General features: G+C 28.8%; 2 protein-coding genes across 6 annotated transcripts in view; both read left to right on the top strand.

Annotated features, from left to right (window-relative positions):
• Positions 1–9,826: 9,826 nt before the first annotated feature.
• Positions 9,827–19,632, top strand: part of LOC128031973 (probable LRR receptor-like serine/threonine-protein kinase At3g47570) — a 47,308-nt gene continuing 37,502 nt past the window's right edge. Inside the window, exon 1 of the mRNA XM_052630436.1 lies at positions 9,827–10,516. Coding sequence (XP_052486396.1) covers positions 9,863–10,516 — 654 coding nt within the window. The 5' untranslated portion in view covers positions 9,827–9,862. The remainder of the gene's footprint in view (positions 10,517–19,632) is intronic.
• On the top strand, positions 10,362–18,673 carry LOC105766369 (receptor kinase-like protein Xa21). 5 transcript variants are annotated; one of them, XR_008195704.1, is made up of 7 exons: positions 10,362–10,511; positions 10,663–10,734; positions 13,489–15,341; positions 15,543–15,906; positions 16,661–16,708; positions 17,308–17,404; positions 17,546–17,683. XR_008195704.1 is itself a non-coding variant. In XM_052629985.1 (5 exons), exons 3-4 carry the CDS (start codon positions 14,567–14,569, stop codon positions 17,899–17,901), a joined length of 1,131 nt encoding a protein of 376 aa, XP_052485945.1. In that variant the 5' UTR covers positions 10,362–10,511; positions 10,663–10,734; positions 13,489–14,566; the 3' UTR covers positions 17,902–17,909; positions 18,096–18,673. The 5 variants fall into 5 exon arrangements, 3 of the variants coding, with proteins under 3 accessions (XP_052485945.1, XP_052485947.1, XP_052485946.1); XR_008195705.1 differs by lacking the exon at positions 16,661–16,708 and having other exon boundaries at positions 16,818–17,404; XM_052629985.1 differs by lacking the exons at positions 15,543–15,906; positions 16,661–16,708; positions 17,308–17,404 and adding an exon at positions 18,096–18,673 and having other exon boundaries at positions 17,546–17,909.

Consider the following 19,632-nt stretch of genomic DNA (forward strand, 5'->3'; position numbering starts at 1 on the left):
CCTTAAAATAAATTAAAAATAAGGAAAATAAATATTAATTGTAGGATCATTTTCCTCTTGAAAATAAAAATTCAAAAGAAAATTAGATTGAAGAATTCTTGAAAAATATGAAAATTTTGGTCTTTGCAAAAACATAATATTTTATTAAAGAAAAGTCGTCACTGATTATTTTTGTTAAGCGTGATCATATTTTATAAAGAGATTTTAAAAATCTTTTAAAAAAAACAAATTTGAGGTATGCGTTGAATTCTAAAGGAAAAAAGGTTCAGGAGTCGATTACACATAGGGAAGGTTAAAACACCCCTATAACACCCAAAATTGATACATTCTTAATTAGGCAGTTGTCAAAAAAAATTCAAATTTTTTAAAAAGAGAGAGCTAATATTAATCCCTTGAAATAAAACACTTATGAAACTTCTCTGCTAGGTGGGGTAGGAATAAGGATGACAGTACAATAATTGTTGGAGAGTAATACCAACGACCACCCAAAGTAAAGCAAGGACTCTTTATGGAAATGTCGGTCAATGTTAAAATATCATATAACTCCAAACACCCATCTTAAATGCAATGTGATCCAGAAATGTTTAAGCTTTTATCCCCAAATCACTCACAAATAGGGGTGACTCATTATGGGAAATGTGTTAAAATTGAATATTTGTCTCATTCAAAAAATCTCATGTTAGAAAATTGGTGAGAAAATTCTACCCCCAGAGTCAAGTAATTTCATAGTGGTTGAGAAATAAATAGTGAATCTTCAATTTTCTTTCATGATAGAAAATGACATTAAAAATTTCAGCAAAGAAGAAAAACACAGAAAATTATAAATAAAATGGCTAGTCCATATTCATAAAATTTATATTTTACTGAAGTGCAATTTTAAAATTTCATCAAATTTAAAATTTTCCCACAGTTTTGAAAGCAAATATTGAAAGAAAGAACACAAATGCAAATTCGTATAGTCATTCTTTTCTATTATTTCATTTTTGCAATGATGAAATGTTTAAAATTATTCAGATCATAATTTTACATGATCCTCTCCATAAAAACTTTTACCTGCGATAAAAATAAAGTCTCCTAATGAAAAAACCCATCAATATGTAGATGCTTTTTTCCTTTTTCTTATTTTATTTATAAATGTTTGACATCCTAAAAATTGGGTTAAAAGAAATAGGGATAAAATTTAAAATCTTTTTTCTCTTTTAAAGTATAAGGTAAGAGCATTGATTTTGGAAAGTGCTTTTAAAAAGTGTTGTAGAAAAGTATCTTTGAGAAGTTTAGTTTAAGATTTGAGTGTTTAACATTAATGTTCAAAAGTGCTTTTAAGAAATAAAACGTCAATCTTAGACATGATATTATAAATTAACAAATATGCATTTAAATAATATTAAAATTAATTAATATTATGATATTTTAATACTAATATAAAAATAATTTATTATAATTTTTGTTAATATTTTAATATATAAAATATAAATTTTAAATATTTTTCAGCAACAAATATTAATTATTTATAAAATTTAATTAGAATTTATAAATTATATTTTAAATATTTAAATATAACCATTAAATATTTGTAACTAAATATTAACATATTTGTATTATTTTATTTTAAAATGTGTTTTTGGAGGGATGAATTAGTAATTAAGCACTCAAAAGTGCTTTTGGGTAAGAAAAGCTAAAAATTTTAGCTTCTCCATTTGGCCAAAAGTGCTTTTAAAAAGCCAAAATCTTAGCCAAAAGTTACTAGCTTAGAACAACTTTTCTCTCAAAGTATTTTTTAAGCCAAAAGTGCTTCTTCACAGCAATGCTAAACAAGCCCTTAGTGGTAAGCCCTTAAAATTTATTTGTGTTAAAAGATAATAATAATGAGCTTGTTGGTTCAGTGGTAAGGTCTTAGTTTACCTATAAGTCTCAAGTTCGTAACTCCTTATGTGTATTCAACCAAAATATTTTTCTATTTTTATCCTACAAAAGTGTCAAATTTTCAAATTAGCCCAACCCAAAAACTTTTTTTTCAAATTTACTCCTTATTTTAAAATTTGTCCTAATTCTACAAAAGCACCTTCAAGCTCTTTTCTCTTCAAATCAACTCTCAAAGCAAAAAGGAGTCAAAGTTTTCAAAATCAATCTATCTTCAAGTAGATCACCAATCTCCTCTTGAAAACTAATGTAACACCCCAAAACTCGGCCTAAAAGTATGGATCGAATCTCAGAGGTTACTTTGAACACCGAAGTGATCGAAAAATAATTTTACAAAATGAATTGTTAACATCTCATTTATAACTCAGTTTTGCTAAATCAAACTAAGTCGTTTAACCATTCAGGATTCAAACAAAAATTTTAAATTATGTTAAAAACATTAGAAAGTATAATTCCGCAGTTTCAAAAGTTCAGTCCCAAAATAAAAATTTACGAAAGTCCAGAAGTAAAACTTATACCACAGTCCCTATTAACACTTATAGTCCCAAGAAGATAGAAAAACTAAAATTGAATCGAAACACTTTAGTAAATCAAATCTCACCTCTTCCGTCTGAGCCTTCTAATATGTCGAGACTAGCTACAGAACACGAGAGTACCTAAAAGGAAGAAAACTAAGGGGGTGAGCTACGCGAGCTCAGTGTGAGTCCAAAACACAACAGTCGGTAAAAGAGGGGATAACTCCATAAATATTTCAGACAAGCACTATATGATGGTCACTTACGAAAAGCTTACATCGATAAGTCAATATATAGTATCAAACTGCATAAGCAATGTCTCAAACACATGTAATAATCAAATTAGTACAAACATTTGCAAATAATATTAAAAAGAATCATAATCAGACACATATGCCTAATGCAAACCGTATGCAATAAGTCAAAAACCCACCCAACCATTTGAACACCACTTCGACCACCCTGCACACCACATTAGGGCTATAGAAGGCCCGTCTACCCTGCACACCACATAGAACTGTCAAAGCCATTTTTTTAATAAAAAAGGGGTCGACTTTTATTTTAAAAATAAAAACGAAAAAAAATTGGAGTCGCCACCGATATTTTTTTTGAGGTGTGATCGGATCACCTTGCAATCCAATCGTTTTAACAAAACGTTTCGATTTTACTAAAACAATGGTTTTGGTCTACGATATTCGAGAAAAATGGCTTCGGGAGTCCGTTACGTGCGAGGAAGGATTAGCACCCTCGTGACGCCTAAAATTGATACCTAATTGATTAATTAATGTCTTAATGTTGAAAGTTGAAAATTTTGAAGAGACTTAAAATACGATCCTTTTATTAAAATTACCTAAAAGAATTTTAAAAAGGGCATATTTTACGTCAACTGAGAAACAGAATTATACCCTGTGAGTTAACCTTAAATCTCGAAACGAGAATAAACACCAAAAATTTTATTTATTTTTAGAAATTTTTATTATCTCGATTTTAGAAAAGAAATCATATTTCGTAAGTTGGAAAACAATCTTTTAATTCTGAGATAATTTTAAAATGTGTTTTTGAAAATGGTTTGTATATTTGGATTTATAAAAAAATTGAAACCCCGTAAGTTAGGGAACGACTTTTTGAATTCCAAAATACGAAATATTGCTTATTTTCTAATTTTATATTTTTACAAATTTGGGTAAAATGTGTAATATTTAAAATAATACATTAATGAAATGTTGCATTAATAAATAACAATAATGAATATAATAAAGACAATTTAGAGAATCATATAATATACACTACTTTAACATTAATAATAATAATCAAAAGATAAATAAAATAAACAATAACACTGGTAATAATGTCAAAGTATGCACATAAAAGGACAATACCAACTTTAAAAGAAATAAATAAATAAATACATAAATAATGTAAGGAAAATAGTTTATAAAAATATTGAAAGTAAAGAACCGAATTAAAATGTAAACAAAATTTAAAGACACAATTTTGAATAAAATATGTAAATAAATGAAATAATAAAAACCATAAAAATAACAAAGCAAGAACAACAACAACAACAACAATAATAACAATGAAAGTCAAGAATAAAATAAATAAAATAAAAGCATCATTAAATACGAAAATCAAAATAAAAAAAGAAATGGTAAGCAAATAAATAAAACACAAAAAAAAGAAAAAAAAACTTAGACAGAGATAAAAGGGGATTAAATTGACATTGAAATAAAATTACGAGTCCAATCCTAATAAAATAAGTTTATGAATATAAGAGGGGCTAAAATTATAAATTAATAGACGCAGAAGGACTAAATTGAAGTTTAATCAGAAATCTGGGTAAAAATCGAGAATGAAAATAAGGTAGAGGACCCATTTGAAAGGCGCGAATAACTAAGAGGGACCAACTGGGGAAATATCCCCGCCCTCTGAAACGCACCGTTTTGCTAGGACCAAATCGAAAATGAAATAAAATTTGAAGTACAAATTAGAAAATAAAAAAGGACTGGATTAAGACAATTGAAAAATACGAAAGGGTCTAACGCGCAAATAGACCCTTTCACAAAAACACACGGATCCTCTTGCAGGTCGGGTCCACGCGCGGATTAAAGGGGTGAAACGACGTCGTTTTGGCCACTGGGTTTAAGGCCCAAAACGGCGCCGTTTCAATCCTCTATAAAAACCAATTTTTTTTAAAATTGTTCATTTCTCCCCATTCTCTGAAAAAAAAACTCAAATCACTCTCCCCCTCTCTCTCAACTCCCCTCTCCGGCCATGGCTCCAACCGACGGACCATCGTAGAGGCCGCCGGTCGCCGGTTGCCAGTGACGGTGCCGCCATCCACGGTGGCCAAAAAATCGAAAGAAGGCCATTTTTTGACTTTTCAACTTCCTCGACTCAAAAAAAACATTGTTTTTCATTGGAAACGACGAACCTCGACCCCCCACGACGGCGCACATGCGAGAAAAGGGTAAGATTTGAGTCCATTCTTTTTTATTTTTCTTAAAAACTAGTAGAAATATAAGTAGAAAAGAAATAAAAACAAAAAACAAAAGAACCACCTTTTTTTGTTTCCGATTTCCTTTTTTGTATTTATTTTTGTTGTAAAAAATTTACATTGATTTGTTCATGGCTTTTATAGCCGAAAAATACAATGTTTTTCTCTTTACTGTTGTGCTCTCTTTTGCTTGGTCTGCAAGTACGGGGCAAGAACGCATGCTATGGTGGCAGAGAGAGAGCGTGGAGGGTATGGAGGTGCTGAGGTGGTGGCACGCATGAGGAGGTTGGCACGCGTGGAAGGAGCGGCGGCTGAAGAAGGTTAAGTTTTGGGCCACTTGGGCCATTAGGTTTTTTTAAATTTTTGGGCTTGTAATGTTTATTTTGGGTTTGTAACTTATTTTGTTGGGCTCGGACAAATTGGGCCTATTACAAGAACTATAAAAGGTTCATCCACCCTACACACTACAATGTGGAAACTAAGCCACTCGAAATCATAATATGCAGCTGAGCTGACATATATATAGAATCACACGGTAAACCGCTGTTCAAAAATATTACAGTTGAACTACCGAAACAGGCTTCCTTCTCTTCATAACCAAAACCCCAATTTTATGCATGTGTATGAATGCACATCAAACACTAATAGTGTCATAGATATAGAAGCTCATATTCAGTCAGTCAATCGTAAAATTTTTATGCGATTACAAAATGCACACAACATACAAACATTCATACAGAAAACAAAACACACAAGTTCAATCAATCAGATTTAGAATCAATTAGGTTTGTAACTATTTACTAATAATATCACATAACATTTAATCAAACTAATAAATTAACACATTAATTACGAACAAATGCACAAATTCAAACTAATCAAAGTCCTAAACATTCTTACTAAGTCTTAACTGGGGTCAGAATACACACAGGCACAAAACGAGTTAAAATCTGACACAGAACAAAAATCTACAAAACAAGGCCACATGACCGTGTGCCCCAACCATGTGGAAGTTCCTAAGCTGTGTGGAGGTCTACACGCCCCATGTGAAGGAGGCACACGCCTGTGTGAACAGCCTGTGTAACTCTCTGTCCGAATTTGATAAAATAGAGTGCAGCGTAGACACAGCCATGTGAAAATCTCACAGCCTGTGTACTCAAGGTCCAATTGTTTTTTGATAGGATTTGTTGAATTTTTTAAATTTAGCATTAAATTGATAGAATAAGTAAACTTTGAATATCTAAATTTGTTATTAGGTCAATAAAAAAGTCCAAATCAACTTTTCGTCCCTCAACTAGCGACAACTAATAAAAGAGTATTAATTTCAAAAAATTGTGTAATTAAATCAAAAATTAATAGTTGAAGGTTGTGGATAATTAAATTTACTTTACCTTAACTAAAATTATCATTCCACTATTCATTTCCTTAAAAAACATTAAAAATGGAGAAAATAAATATGAATTGTAGGGATCATTTTCCTATTGAAAATAAAAATTCAAAAGAAAATTAGATTGAGGAATTCTTGAAAATATGAAAATTTTGGTCTTTGCAAAAACATAATATTTTATTAAAGAAAAGTCACACTGATCATCTTTGTTAAGTATGATAATCTTTTATAAAGAGATTTTAAAAATCTTTTAAAAAGAAAATTTTGAGGTATGTGTTGAATTCTAAAGAATAAAAAGTTTAGTAGTCGATTACACATAGGGAAGGTTAAAACACCCTATAACACCCAAAATTGATATATTCTTAATTACGCAGTTCTCAAAAAAATTCAAAATTTAAAAAAGAGAAAGCTAATATTAATCCCTTGAAATAAAACACTTATTTTTCGAGTGAATTAAAATTTCATAGTACAATAATTTTCAGTATCTCCTCGTATCATGACAATAGTAAAGCAAGGAGTACTCTTTATAGAAAAGCCAGTCTATGTTAAAATATCATATAACTCCAAACACCCGTCTTAAATGCAATGTGATCCAGAAATGTTTAAGCTTTTATCCCCAAATCACTCACAAATAGGGGTGACTCATTATGGGAAATGTGTTAAAATTGAATGTTTGTCTCATTCAAAAAATCTCATGTTAGAAAATTGGTGAGAAAATTCTACCCCCATAGTCAAGTAATTTCATAATGGTTGAGAAATAAATAGTGAATCTTTAAGTTTCTTTCATGATAGAAAATGACATTAAAAAAAGTCAGCAAAGAAGAAAAACACAGAAAATTATAAATAAAATGGGTAGTCCATATTCATAAATTTTATATTTTACGTCTGAAGTGCAATTTTAAAATTTCATCAAATTTAAAATTTTCCCACAGTTTTGAAAGCAAATATTGAAAGAAAGAACACAAATGCAAATTTGTATAGTCATTCTTTCCTATTATTTCATTTTGCAATGATGAAATGTTTAAAATGATTCAGATCATAATTTTACATGATCCTCTCCATAAAAACTTTTACCTGAGATAAAAATAAAGTCTAATAATAAAAAACCCATCAATATGTATATGCTTTTTTTTTCCTTTTCTTATTTTATTTATAAATGTTTGACATCCAAAAATTGGGTTAAAAGAAATAGGGATAAAATTTAAAAAAATTTCTCTTTTAAAGTATAAGGTAAGAGAGTTTGAGATAGTTGAGCATTGATTTTGGAAAGTACTTTTAAAAGCGTTGTAGAAAACTATCTTTGAGAAATTTAGTTTAAGATTTAAGTGTTTAATATTAATGTTAAAAAGTGCTTTTAAGAAATAAAACGTCAATATTAGACATGATATTATAAAGTAACAAATATGCATTTAAATAATATTAAAATTATTTAATATTATGATATTTTAGTAAGAATATAAAAATAATTTATTATATATTTTTTAATATTTTAATATATAAAATATAAATTTTAAATATTTTTAAGCAACAAATATTAATTATTTATAAAATTTAATTAGAATATATAAATTATATTTTAAATATTTAATATAACCATTAAATATTTGTAATTAAATATTAACATATTTGTATTATTTTATTTTAAAATATGTTTTTGGAGGGATGAATTAGTAATTAAGCACTCAAAAGTGCTTTTGGGTAAGAAAAGCTAATAATTTTAGCTTCTCCATTTGGCCAAAAGTGCTTTTGAAAAGCCAAAATCTTAGCCAAAAGTTACTAGCTTAGAACCACTTTTCTCTTAAAAGTGTTTCTAAGCCAAAAGTGCTTCTTCACAGCAATGCTAAACAAGCCCTTAGTATGCCTTAAAATTTATTTGTGTTAAAAGATAATAATAATAAGCTTGTTGGTTAAGTGGTAAGGCCTTAGTCTACCTATAAGTCTCAAGTTCGTAACTCCTTATGTGTATTCAACTAAAATATTTTTCTATTTTTATCCCACAAAAGTGTCAAATTTTCAAATTAGCCCAACCCAAATTTTTTTTTCCAATTTACTCCTTATTTTAAAATTTGTCCTATTTCTACAAAAGCACCTTCAAGCTCTTTTCTCTTCAAATCAACTCTCAAAGCAAAAAGGAGTCAAAGTTTTCAAAACTCAAATTTTTTAATCTTAGCATCTCAAAACAAAAAATTCTAACTGCACCCTAAAATTTACTAATTTAACAAATTTGAACAAGTCGACTCGACTTGGCCGAGCCAACTCAACCTATATCATCTATTTCTATTGAGTTTTGCTCGACCCTACCCCAAAGACCTGTCAATGTTGTTAAAATTGAAATATTTAACTTGTTGGAGAAGACTAACCGTAGAAAAGTAAGTCAATGCTAAAGTGAGATGTAACTCCAAAAACCATCTTAAAATTTATTGCATACCCCAATTTGTAAAAACATGATTTTTTTTTTTGAATTTCTAGGTTTTTCTTAGCTTTTTACATTATTTTGGAATTTTGTAATCTTCTTATAATTTCTTAAAAATAATATATTTGTAAAATTTTCTAAACTATAAATACCAATTAAGGAGAATGTGATAAAATTAGGGGTAAATGTGTATTTAAGCCAAAGAAAATAAAAGAATAATAATGAAATTCACCTTAAAGAATAATTACAAGGACTAGATGAATAATTTGACCTAAAACTTTGTTCAAATGATGTCATTAATATCTTACATCAGCTTTCTTAGAGAGATACCATGAAACTTGTATCTCTTTCCAATAATTTAACATCATTTCAATATTTTCATATTGAAAAGATCAAATTCAAAATGATATGTTTTTTTAATGAAAATGTTGAAATGGCATTAAATAGTTCGAAAAAGATACAAATTTTATCAAAGTATAAGGACAAATATATTATTTCAACCTTCTTTTGTTTAAAATGCTTTTTACATTTATTAGATCACAATATTTTGTTAGTGCTTGTACTTTGACAACATTTAAAATTTAATCCTTGTACTTAAAAAGTTAAAAATTAAGTTTGTTTTACTTTTCTAGTTTAAAAACTTAGTCCTATCATTAGGATTGTAAGTATTTTCTATTAAAATCTGGAAACTTGGATATATCTTGAGTAGACTGCCTTCATATAATGTTGCATATGATTGACAATAAAAATCTATTAAGTTGAAATTTTTAATGGAATTAAAATGATTGGACTAGAATTTTTAAATTAAAAAATAGGAGGATTGGATTTTTTAACTTTTAAATTACAGGGACTAATAGCATATTTTAAACAATTTATTATTCTGAAAATAAAAGAATATATAGTAATTAATAAAATATATTTTTTAAGTTTTTTAATGGATTATGTGGAGTAATGTGAAGAAAATTTAGGAGAAATTTTGAAAATTCGCTTCTTTGTACGTATTTCTAAAAGAAGAATACTTGACATTTATTTTGAAATTTCATCAAAACTTTGTTTTCCTTTTTAATTTTTAGGGTAGTCTTAAATTTATCAAGTTTATCAAGTGTGCGAGGGTTGAAACATATTAAAGCATGCTCTCTGGGCTTTTCTTCATCATCCAAACTATTTTATCAACTCAACTTCCCTTTTCCTACTTTTTTTATTATTTTCTTGCCTTATTCCATCTTGCAATCATGGACTACAACACTTGCTTTCATCTTCTTTTAGCTTTATTTATACCATGTTCCGTACTTTGCTTGGCTATGACAGTCAAGAATCTCAACTCCAATCAGTTTGCACTTCTCAAGTTCAAGGATCGCGTTGCCGGTCCTCAAAATGACATGGCAAACAATTGGACAGCCTCAACCTCTGTTTGCAATTGGATTGGTGTTTCTTGTGGCATCCTCCATAAAAGAGTTATAGCTTTGAATCTTACAAGCATGAATCTTAGGGGTACTATCCCTCCACACCTTGGAAATCTTTCATTTCTACTCTCTCTCGACTTGAGTAGCAACCATTTCTATGGCCATCTCCCTAAAGAATTGGGCCAATTGCATCGTTTGAGGATCCTTCAATTAAGCTACAACCGTCTGAATGGGGAAATTCCATCATGGCTTGGGAACTTACAGAGAGTTCGAAGGCTGGAAATGAAAAATAATAACTTTACAGGCACAATCCCTGAAACACTTGTTAACATGTCTAATCTAGAGATCTTGAACTTGGGATTCAATCAATTATCTGGTCAGGTTCCATCTTCCATCTTCAACATTTCATAAAAGAGTTTGATTTGTAATAGATAACTAATTTGATGGAAGAAAAGATGCTTAAAGTATTTTTAGTTGAACAGTTTAGAAAGTATGTTTTTCACTTCAATTTTTGACTATGTGTGTAGGTCAGATTCCATCAAGTATTTTTAATTCAACTACGCTCGAAGAAATAGCTCTATTTAACAACAAATTAGAAGGTATGTTTTTCACTTTAATTTTTTCCAAACTCCAAAAACATTGTGTTGAATTTGTTTCTTCTATTTATGTCATATACTTTTATCATTTTAATCTGATAATAAACAATAAGATTTATATGAATTGATTTATTTTAATTTTTAATTTCCATTAAACTTTAAAAAGTAAATAATTCTAATTATTTTTTAATTTTGTTATTCAAATGGTTGAATATAATTAAAATATATTAATTTATATAATAATTTTTCAAGTTATAGTTAAAGTATATGTACCATATTTAGTATACGATATAATTTTACTTCATATAATTAAAAAACATTATTAAAACTAATAAATAATAAATATAATTAAAATATATCACTAATTTTTGTTAATTCAAAAATAGTGCTAATAATTTTTATCATCATTAAATCATCTGGACAAAATCTAAAAATTGATTTAGTGTTAATTCAATTTCATTTTTCTTTTCTTGATACTTAATAAATTGATCTTCGAAGTTTGTAGATGATATATAATTAATATAAATATAATATATTAGATCATATAAATATATGATTTATAAATTTATTCATCAAATATAAATTTACTTATTATATAATTATTTGGAACTAAAGTACTTTTTTTTGTTTTTTAATGTGAATATCTATATTATTATTGAAGCTTTTGATTGAGTTGGTGTCATGAGTCAACCGGCATCAACTCGGTTAGAGAAATTATAAAATACCCTTTCATATTTAATATAAGTTATATTATTTGAGGGTACTTTAGTTTTTATTTTTAAAAAAATTATGGTGATATTTGAATCCACATCAATACATAAAACCTTAAATTTATCACTTAAATTTATGATGTCACAAATTAACTCGACACCAACTTAAGAATTGGCAACAACATCATCATAAATAACGTATTCATTTAGTATTCTTAATTTGATGTATTCATATGTTTAAATTATGTTTTACTTACAATTTAATCTATTTTTATTTTAATATGGTAGATATGCCATGTGTTATTATTTATCATTATTTATCATAAGTTATTTTAAAACACAAATTTATGTTCTAAATACATGGTTCTCATATACGTATGTGTATGATAAAGTTTCTAATAATAATTTAAGTATAAAGTAATTCAATATAAATTTTAAATTTTTATTATAGATTTTTAAAACAATATTTTAATAGAATCAAAATTGTTATTTATAAGGATGCTAAATTTTCTTATGAAGTGAATTTATTTAACCAAATATTTTAGTAAAACCAAAATTCTTATCCATACATATGATAAATCTTAAAAGTAATAAAAAATATTTAAAATAACAAATTCAATAATATAGTAAACAACAAAGACTATATAATTATCAGTTCAAAAGTTTCTTAAAATCCATGCATTTATATATATTATAGATATATTTTAATATAGTCCTTAATTTTTTTGCCCACTTTAGTACCTAATATTATCAAACATTCCTAGTGTAGTCTCTAACATTATCAGGTGTTCTTGTTTTAGTCCATTGGATGTTAAAAAATAGATTGAGATATTCAACTAATTATAAATTGCCATGTGACATATGATGACATCATGATGGCATCATCATCTAAAAACCAAAAAATATTTAAAATTTCAAATAAAATTATAAAAATTAACTACATTATAAATATATAATTGTTTTAAAAATAAAAATTTGTTAATTTTAAATTTGTAATAAATAATAAAATTATTAAAATGGTTAGAAATTGTAAATATTGTAAACAATTATAAAAATTATTAGAAATTATAAAGACGATAAAAATTTTTAAAAAATTTAAAAACTAGTAAAATTGTGTAACTTGAAATAAAGTATATATTTGCTAATATTTTTAAAAAATTAAAATTTGATATTAAAATTGTATATTGTGGTACAATCAATTTCTATAAAAATATTTTAATAAATTTTAATATTTTAAAATATATCAAAATTTAATACTTTACCAACTCTCTAATTCATAAATAGGAGAATAGTGCACTTGGCTAAGACTCAATCAACAATTCTTTAGAATAATTAAACATGCAACAATAGTTCTTAAGATATTGGTCTAGACACAAAAAGTTTATCTTGAAATAGTAAAACAATATTTGGAATAATTAAAACATAGATATCAAGTTTATTTTATTTTTCAAAATGCCATACTAACACAAAAACTTTTTTACCAGTGTTAACAAATGAACCTAAAATTTTTAATTCAAAAGTAAAGAGACTAAATCACAGAAAATAAAAATATAAAGATTAACTTTCAAATATATGAAAAACACAAAATTTTGAGCAAATAATAATCTTTAAATTTTACACTATAATTTAATAAAAATAAATAATTAACCCAATAGATCAAAATCATACCAGTTTACATTAAAAACAATGACTTTAAGAATTTTGTTTCCCAAATCATAACTAATTATTATTCAGTGTCAGTCTCATTTTTAAGATTGATTAGATGCCACATTCTCATGCCAAACTTTTATTTTTATTTTATTTCAAGTTCTACAATATTTTAAAAATTATTAGTGTATTATATGTTTTGTCTATAGAAATCACAAGGACTAATTACTACTCAAAACCTCTTATTATGTCTCAACTTTCTAATTGATTTCATCACATTTTCCATGCCAAAATTTTATTCTTAATTGATTTAAAGTTTTACAGTTTTTATTTTAATGTATTATATATTTGTAAATTTGGTATTCAATGAATATGTTTTCTAAAAGATGCTATTTTACAGGTAGTTTACCACCCATCACCAATGCTCCAAAGCTTGAGATTCTTTTTTTGTGGGGAAATAAACTTAGCCGAAACATTCCCAACTCTATCTCAAATGCTTCCATGCTTAAGAAACTAGTTGTGTCACATAACTTATTCTCTGGTCCAATCCCTAAAACACTTGGCAACTTAAGACACCTTGAACGGTTCCGAATCGTAAACAATAATTTGATCACAGGATCTGCTACTGATCATGAGTGGAGCTTTCTTTCTTCCTTGTCGAATTGCAGGCATTTGAGAAAAATAGCGGTTTCAGGAAATCCATTGAGTGGCGTTCTTCCTACTCATATCGGGAACCTTTCAAAATCCCTTCAATACTTTTATGCCCATAATTGTGAGCTTCAAGGCATTATTCCTATGGAAATAGGTAACTTAACCAACCTATTGCTTTTACAACTTAGCTATAATAAATTAAGTGGATTGATTCCAGCATCAATAGGAGGAATGAGAAATCTCCAAGGTCTATTTCTTTCCTCTAAAAATTAGGAGGGCCTATCTCAGAAAGCCTCTGTGGTTTGGAGAGACTATACAACTTGAATTTAGGGTTGAATAAGCTGCATGGACCCATACCCTCTTGTTTGGGTAATATTACTTCTTTGGGATATCTTTACTTAAATTCCAACAAATTGAGTTCCGCAATACCTTCAAATTTGTCGAATCTTAAAGATATCTTAGAAATAGATTTATCATCAAACCATCTCTATTCACATGCTATTGATGTTGGACATTTGAGGACTCTACTGAAACTAAATTTATCAAGGAATCTTCTCACGGGCGATATCTTATCCACATTTGGGGTTCTTCAAACTTTGGTTTCATTAGATTTATCAAATAATATACTACATGGTCATATCCCTGAATCATTTGATGGGTTGATTAGTTTGGAATTCTTGGATTTATGCAATAACAATCTCTCCGGAGTCATTCCCAAATCTTTGGAAAAGCTTTTATATCTAAAGTATTTTAATGTGTCTTTCAATAGACTTGAAGGGGAAATTCCCAGCAAAGGGTGTTTTTCAAACTTTTCTAGCACATCATTCATGAAGAATTATGCACTTTGTGGTCCACCTAGGTTGCTAGTCCCACCTTGCAAAAACGACATCCACAAAAACTCCCAAATGATTATACTGCATGCTTTCAGGTATGGTTTACCAACAATTGGTACTGTCGTAGTACTAATAGTCTTAACTATTATGTATAGAAGATGCCAAAGGAGGAGTACAACTCTACCAATTAAAGATGATTTGTTGTCTTTGAAAACACCGAGAAGAATTTCACATGCTGAACTTTCCCGAGCAACTAATGGATTTGAGGAAAGCAATATGCTTGGTTCAGGGAGTTTTGGATGTGTATATAAAGGGAGGCTTTCAGATGGAATGGAAGTTGCAATAAAAGTTTTCAATTTGCAAACAGATGGAGCATTTAGGAGTTTTGACATTGAATGTGATGCTATGCGTAATATAGTTCATCGTAATATTGTGAAGGTCATTACTTGCTGCTCAAGTGTTGACTTCAAAGCCTTGGTGCTTGATTACATGTCTAATGGAAACCTTGAGAAATGGTTACATTTTGAAAATTGCTTCCTTGATATCATACAAAGGGTCGACATAATGATAGATGTTGCGGTAGCTATAGAACACCTCCACAATGGACATCCAACACCTATAATTCATTGTGACATAAAACCAAGCAATATTTTACTAGATGAAGACATGGTTGCACATGTTGGAGATTTTGGCGTTGCCAAATTGTTGGGAGAAGGTGAAGTAATGAAGCAAACCATGACTCTTGCAACTATAGGGTATATGGCACCAGGTGAATTCTTTTTTATTTTTATATGATTATTTTCCTAATTTGCATTTTATATTTTTGTTTCATGTATATGTGGATATAATAATTTAGGATGAGTGATGTTCTAATTATATTTTTGTTTCATGTGGATGTGGATATATATTTGAATAAGCATTTTAGAAATAATTGAGGGTGAATGATGTTCTAATTATACTTGAAATGCAGAATTTGGAACAGCAGCAATTGTTTCTATAAAATCTGACGTCTATAGTTATGGGATCGTCCTTATAGAAACTTTCACAAAGAAAAAGCCAACTGATAATGTTTTTGTTGAAGAAGAGACTATAAGGCATTGGATGGAAAGTTCATTGCCTAAAGGAGCGATAGAAATTGCAGATGTTGATTTACTAAGAAGAGAGGATGAGTACATTGTTGTTAAAGCAAATTGTATTTCATCTATCATGGAGTTGGCTTTGAATTGTTCAGCTGAGTTACCAGAAGAAAGAAAAGATATGAAAGATGTTGTGGTTGAGCTGAAGAAAATCAAACAAAGGTTGCTAAACAACATCCAACATTTTTAACAGAGATGGTGAGTAATGAGTACACTTGTGGTTATTAATTCACACTTAATTTTATCTTTAATTCAACATTTTTAATCATATATATAATATGTCGGTATTCGTAAAAATTAATAAACCATTGTTTTTCTTTTGCTCTCACGTACTAGGCTCTCTTCAAAATCAAAATGCAAACCAATAAAATGCATTAAATTTCGACATCAAGTTATTTTCTTTGTTAGATTGGATTTTCATAGTTTCTTTTTTTATTTACGATATAATTTTATTTCCATCTTTTGCCAAAGGTTTTATTAGGGGCGAAGCCAGAAAATCTTTTAGGGATTGAAATTAAATTATAATTTTTACAATGGTAAAAATGCAATTTCACCGTTTTAATAGCCTATATTTTTATATTTTTTAAAGGATTAAATCAAAGTTTTATCATTTTTGGGGGAGCCAAAGTACAATTTTACGTTTATTAATTTAAAATTTTAAAAATTTTGAAGGGCCTAAATGGAAACTTTTTCATTTTAAGGGGGGTTGGGACCCCTACCAACTCTCCTAGGTACGGCCCTATTAAAAAAGCCCTCAACAAATGGTATTTTTCTCATGTTAAGGTTTTGTCTCTTGATTCCGCTAAGAGCCCTATAGGTTCATGTAGATGGTTGCAAGATAAAGGCTATTATGGGTGATCGTAGTTTATCCAATCAATGACATATAAGTTTTATCGGTTTTCAAGTATTTGCTAACTCTTTCTCTTTATTGTCTTCTAAATTTTCAATTCAGAGACAAGTATAACACAATGGTCTTAATTGAGCTAGCTTGCCTCGTCAGGTAATTTGCTGCTTTCCAGTTCCTTAGAGTTATTTGGAGTGTTTAGTATTTAATATTGTCATAGTTGAAAGTATCATTCATAATCTAATCTAATTGTGTTTTTGGCAAGTGGTTGTTGATCAAGGAAAACTAAAGGAAACTCCACATCTTTACTATCATGTTCTACAAAACAAAGAAACTTTTTGCTCGATGAAATTTGTATTGGGCTATCAATGTTTAATGGATTATGTTGTTTTTCTAATGTAAGAGGGGATTTTGCCAATATTGCATGCAAAATCAAAGTAATATTTGCCAATGCTTAGCTTGATCAACTCTAATGCTGCTGTGGATTTGATTTGTCTTTACAGTATTTAGAGATTATTCTGTGAATGTTAAATTACTTTTGGACCTAATGCCACCTATTCAAAAGATGAAATTCAGCAAGCCTACAAGTCATTTAATTACTTTTGGACCTCCCATGAAATTTTTATGTATGAAACATACAATATATGGCTTGAATTTCATAATTATATTATATATAATGAACCATTTGTTTCTTTTTCACCCTCTCCACCAAAATAACCATTAACATCATTAAAATCACCCGTATGATCCCAAAGGTCTCTTGGCTTGTCTAAACATGTTGCCAAATTGTTGGAGAAGGTGATGTAATGAAGCAAACCGTGACTCTTGCAACTATCGGGTATATGGCACCAGGTGAATTTTTTTATTTTTGTATGATTATTTTCTTGATTTGCATTTTTTATTTTTGCTTCATGCGTCTGTGGATATATATTTGAATAAGCATTTTAGAAATAATTAAGGACTAATGATGCTCTAATTATACTTGAAATGCAGAATTTGGATCAACTGGAATTGTTTCTATAAAATGTGATGTATATAGTTATGGGATCATCCTTATAGAAACTTTCACAAAGAAAAAGCCAACTGATAATCTTTTTGCTGAAGAAGTGACTATAAGGCATTGGATGGAATGTTCATTGCCGAAAGGAGCAATAGAAATTGCAGATGCTGATTTATTAAGAGAAGAGGATGAGTACTTTGTTGTTAAAGCAAATTGTATTTCAGCCATCATGGAGTTGGCTCTGAAATGTTCAGCTGAGTTACCAGAAGAAAGAAAAGACATGAAAGATGTTGTGGTTGAGCTAAAGAAAATCAAACAAAGGTTGCTAAACAACTTCAAACATGTTTAACAAATATGGTGAGTAATGAGTACGCTTGCGGTTATTAATTCACTCTTAATTTTACCATTAATTTAATAATTTTAGTCTATTTTAGCATTATAATCATAGATATCTAATATGTCAATATTCGTTTCCATGAAGTTTGTTTTAAAAATCGTGGAAATTAATATACTAATTTTCTTTCTTTTGCTCCCATGTACTAGGCTCTATTCGGAATTCAAACTTCTTTTGCAAAATAAAGATGCATGGAAACCAATAAAACGAGCAGCAGGCCTTACCATGATTTAGTTTTATGGTAGCTTTGGGGCATCAAGTTATTTTCTTTATTAGATTGGATTTTCTTAGTTTCTTACTTCATTTACAATATAATTGTGTTTCAATCTTTTGCTAAGGATTTTATTATTGGATTTTTAGTTGCTTTTCTTTAATTAATATGATATTTACTTTCATTAAAAAAAGTATGCATTTAAATTTCATTTATTGTGTTGACGGAACTCTCAAAAGATGGTATTATTCTCGTGTTGAGATTTTGTCTCTTGTTTAACACCCCTCGCCTGGTCCAGTCACCGGACCTGAGCTATAACTACTACCACAGTATAGCTTGTACTTTTGCTACGGCACACAATTTGACGCAGCTCATGTATTAACATAGTTCGCATGTCAATACAACTCATAGATTACATAACGCACATTTTACTACTTTATAGACTAGCTCACACTTAGATACTTTACAAAGAGCTTGCACGTAATTACTTTACTAAGAGCATGTACATACACACGCTCGTAATTTTGCTAGGACCAAATCAAAAATGAAATAAAATTTGAAGTACAAATTAGAAAATAAAAAAAAGGACTGGATTAAGACAATTGAAAAGGGTCTAACGCGCAAATAGACCCTTCCACAAAAACATGCGGATCCTCTTGCGGGTCGGGTCAATGCGCAAGTTAAAGGGGTGAAACGATGGCATTTTGGCCACTGGGGTTAATGCCCAAAACGGCGCCGTTTCAATCCTCTATAAAAACCAAATTTTTTAAAAAAAATTACATTTCTCTCCTTTCTCTGAAAAAAAAACTCAAACCACTCTCCCCCTCTCTCAAAACTCCCCTCTCCGGCCATGGCTCCGGCCAACGGACAGAAAATAAAAATAAAAAAGAAAATTAGATTGAGGAATTCTTGAAAAATATGAAAATTTTGGTCTTTGCAAAAATATAATATTTTATTCAAGAAAATTTGTTACTGATCATTTCTGTTAAGTGCGATCATCTTTTATAAAGAGATTTTAAAAATCTTTTAAAAAGACAAATTTGAGGTAGCGTTGAATTCTAAAGAAAAAAAGGTCCAGAATCGATTACACATAGGGAAGGTTAAAACATCTTTATAACACTTAAAATTGATACATTAATTAGGCAGTTGTTAAAAAAATTTCAGAATTTGAAAAAGAAAGAGCTAATATTAATCCCTTGAAATAAAACACTTATTTTTCGAGTGAATTAAAATTTTCAGTATCTCCTCATATCCATGAAAATAAAAAAATATATATTAAAAAGGAAAAAAGGACATCTTCGAATGAAACTTCTCTGCTAGGTGGAGTAGGAATATTGTTGGAGAGTAATACCAACGACCACGCTAATTGGAAGAATCCACCCAAAGTAAAGCAAGGACTCTTTATATGTTAAAAAATCATATAACTCCAAACACCCATCTTAAATGCAATGTGATCCAGAAATGTTTAAGCTTTT

Source organism: Gossypium raimondii, chromosome 5 (assembly GCF_025698545.1).
Source record: "Gossypium raimondii isolate GPD5lz chromosome 5, ASM2569854v1, whole genome shotgun sequence".
NCBI lineage: Eukaryota > Viridiplantae > Streptophyta > Magnoliopsida > Malvales > Malvaceae > Gossypium > Gossypium raimondii.

Excerpts from the sequence above, each read along its gene's own strand:
- LOC105766369 (XM_052629985.1), top strand. The coding sequence starts at position 14,567 with ATGAAGAATTATGCACTTTGTGGTCCACCTAGGTTGCTAGTCCCACCT. Across the intron at positions 15,342-17,545 it reads TATAGGGTATATGGCACCAG|AATTTGGATCAACTGGAATT; the intron begins GTGAATTCTTTT and ends CTTGAAATGCAG.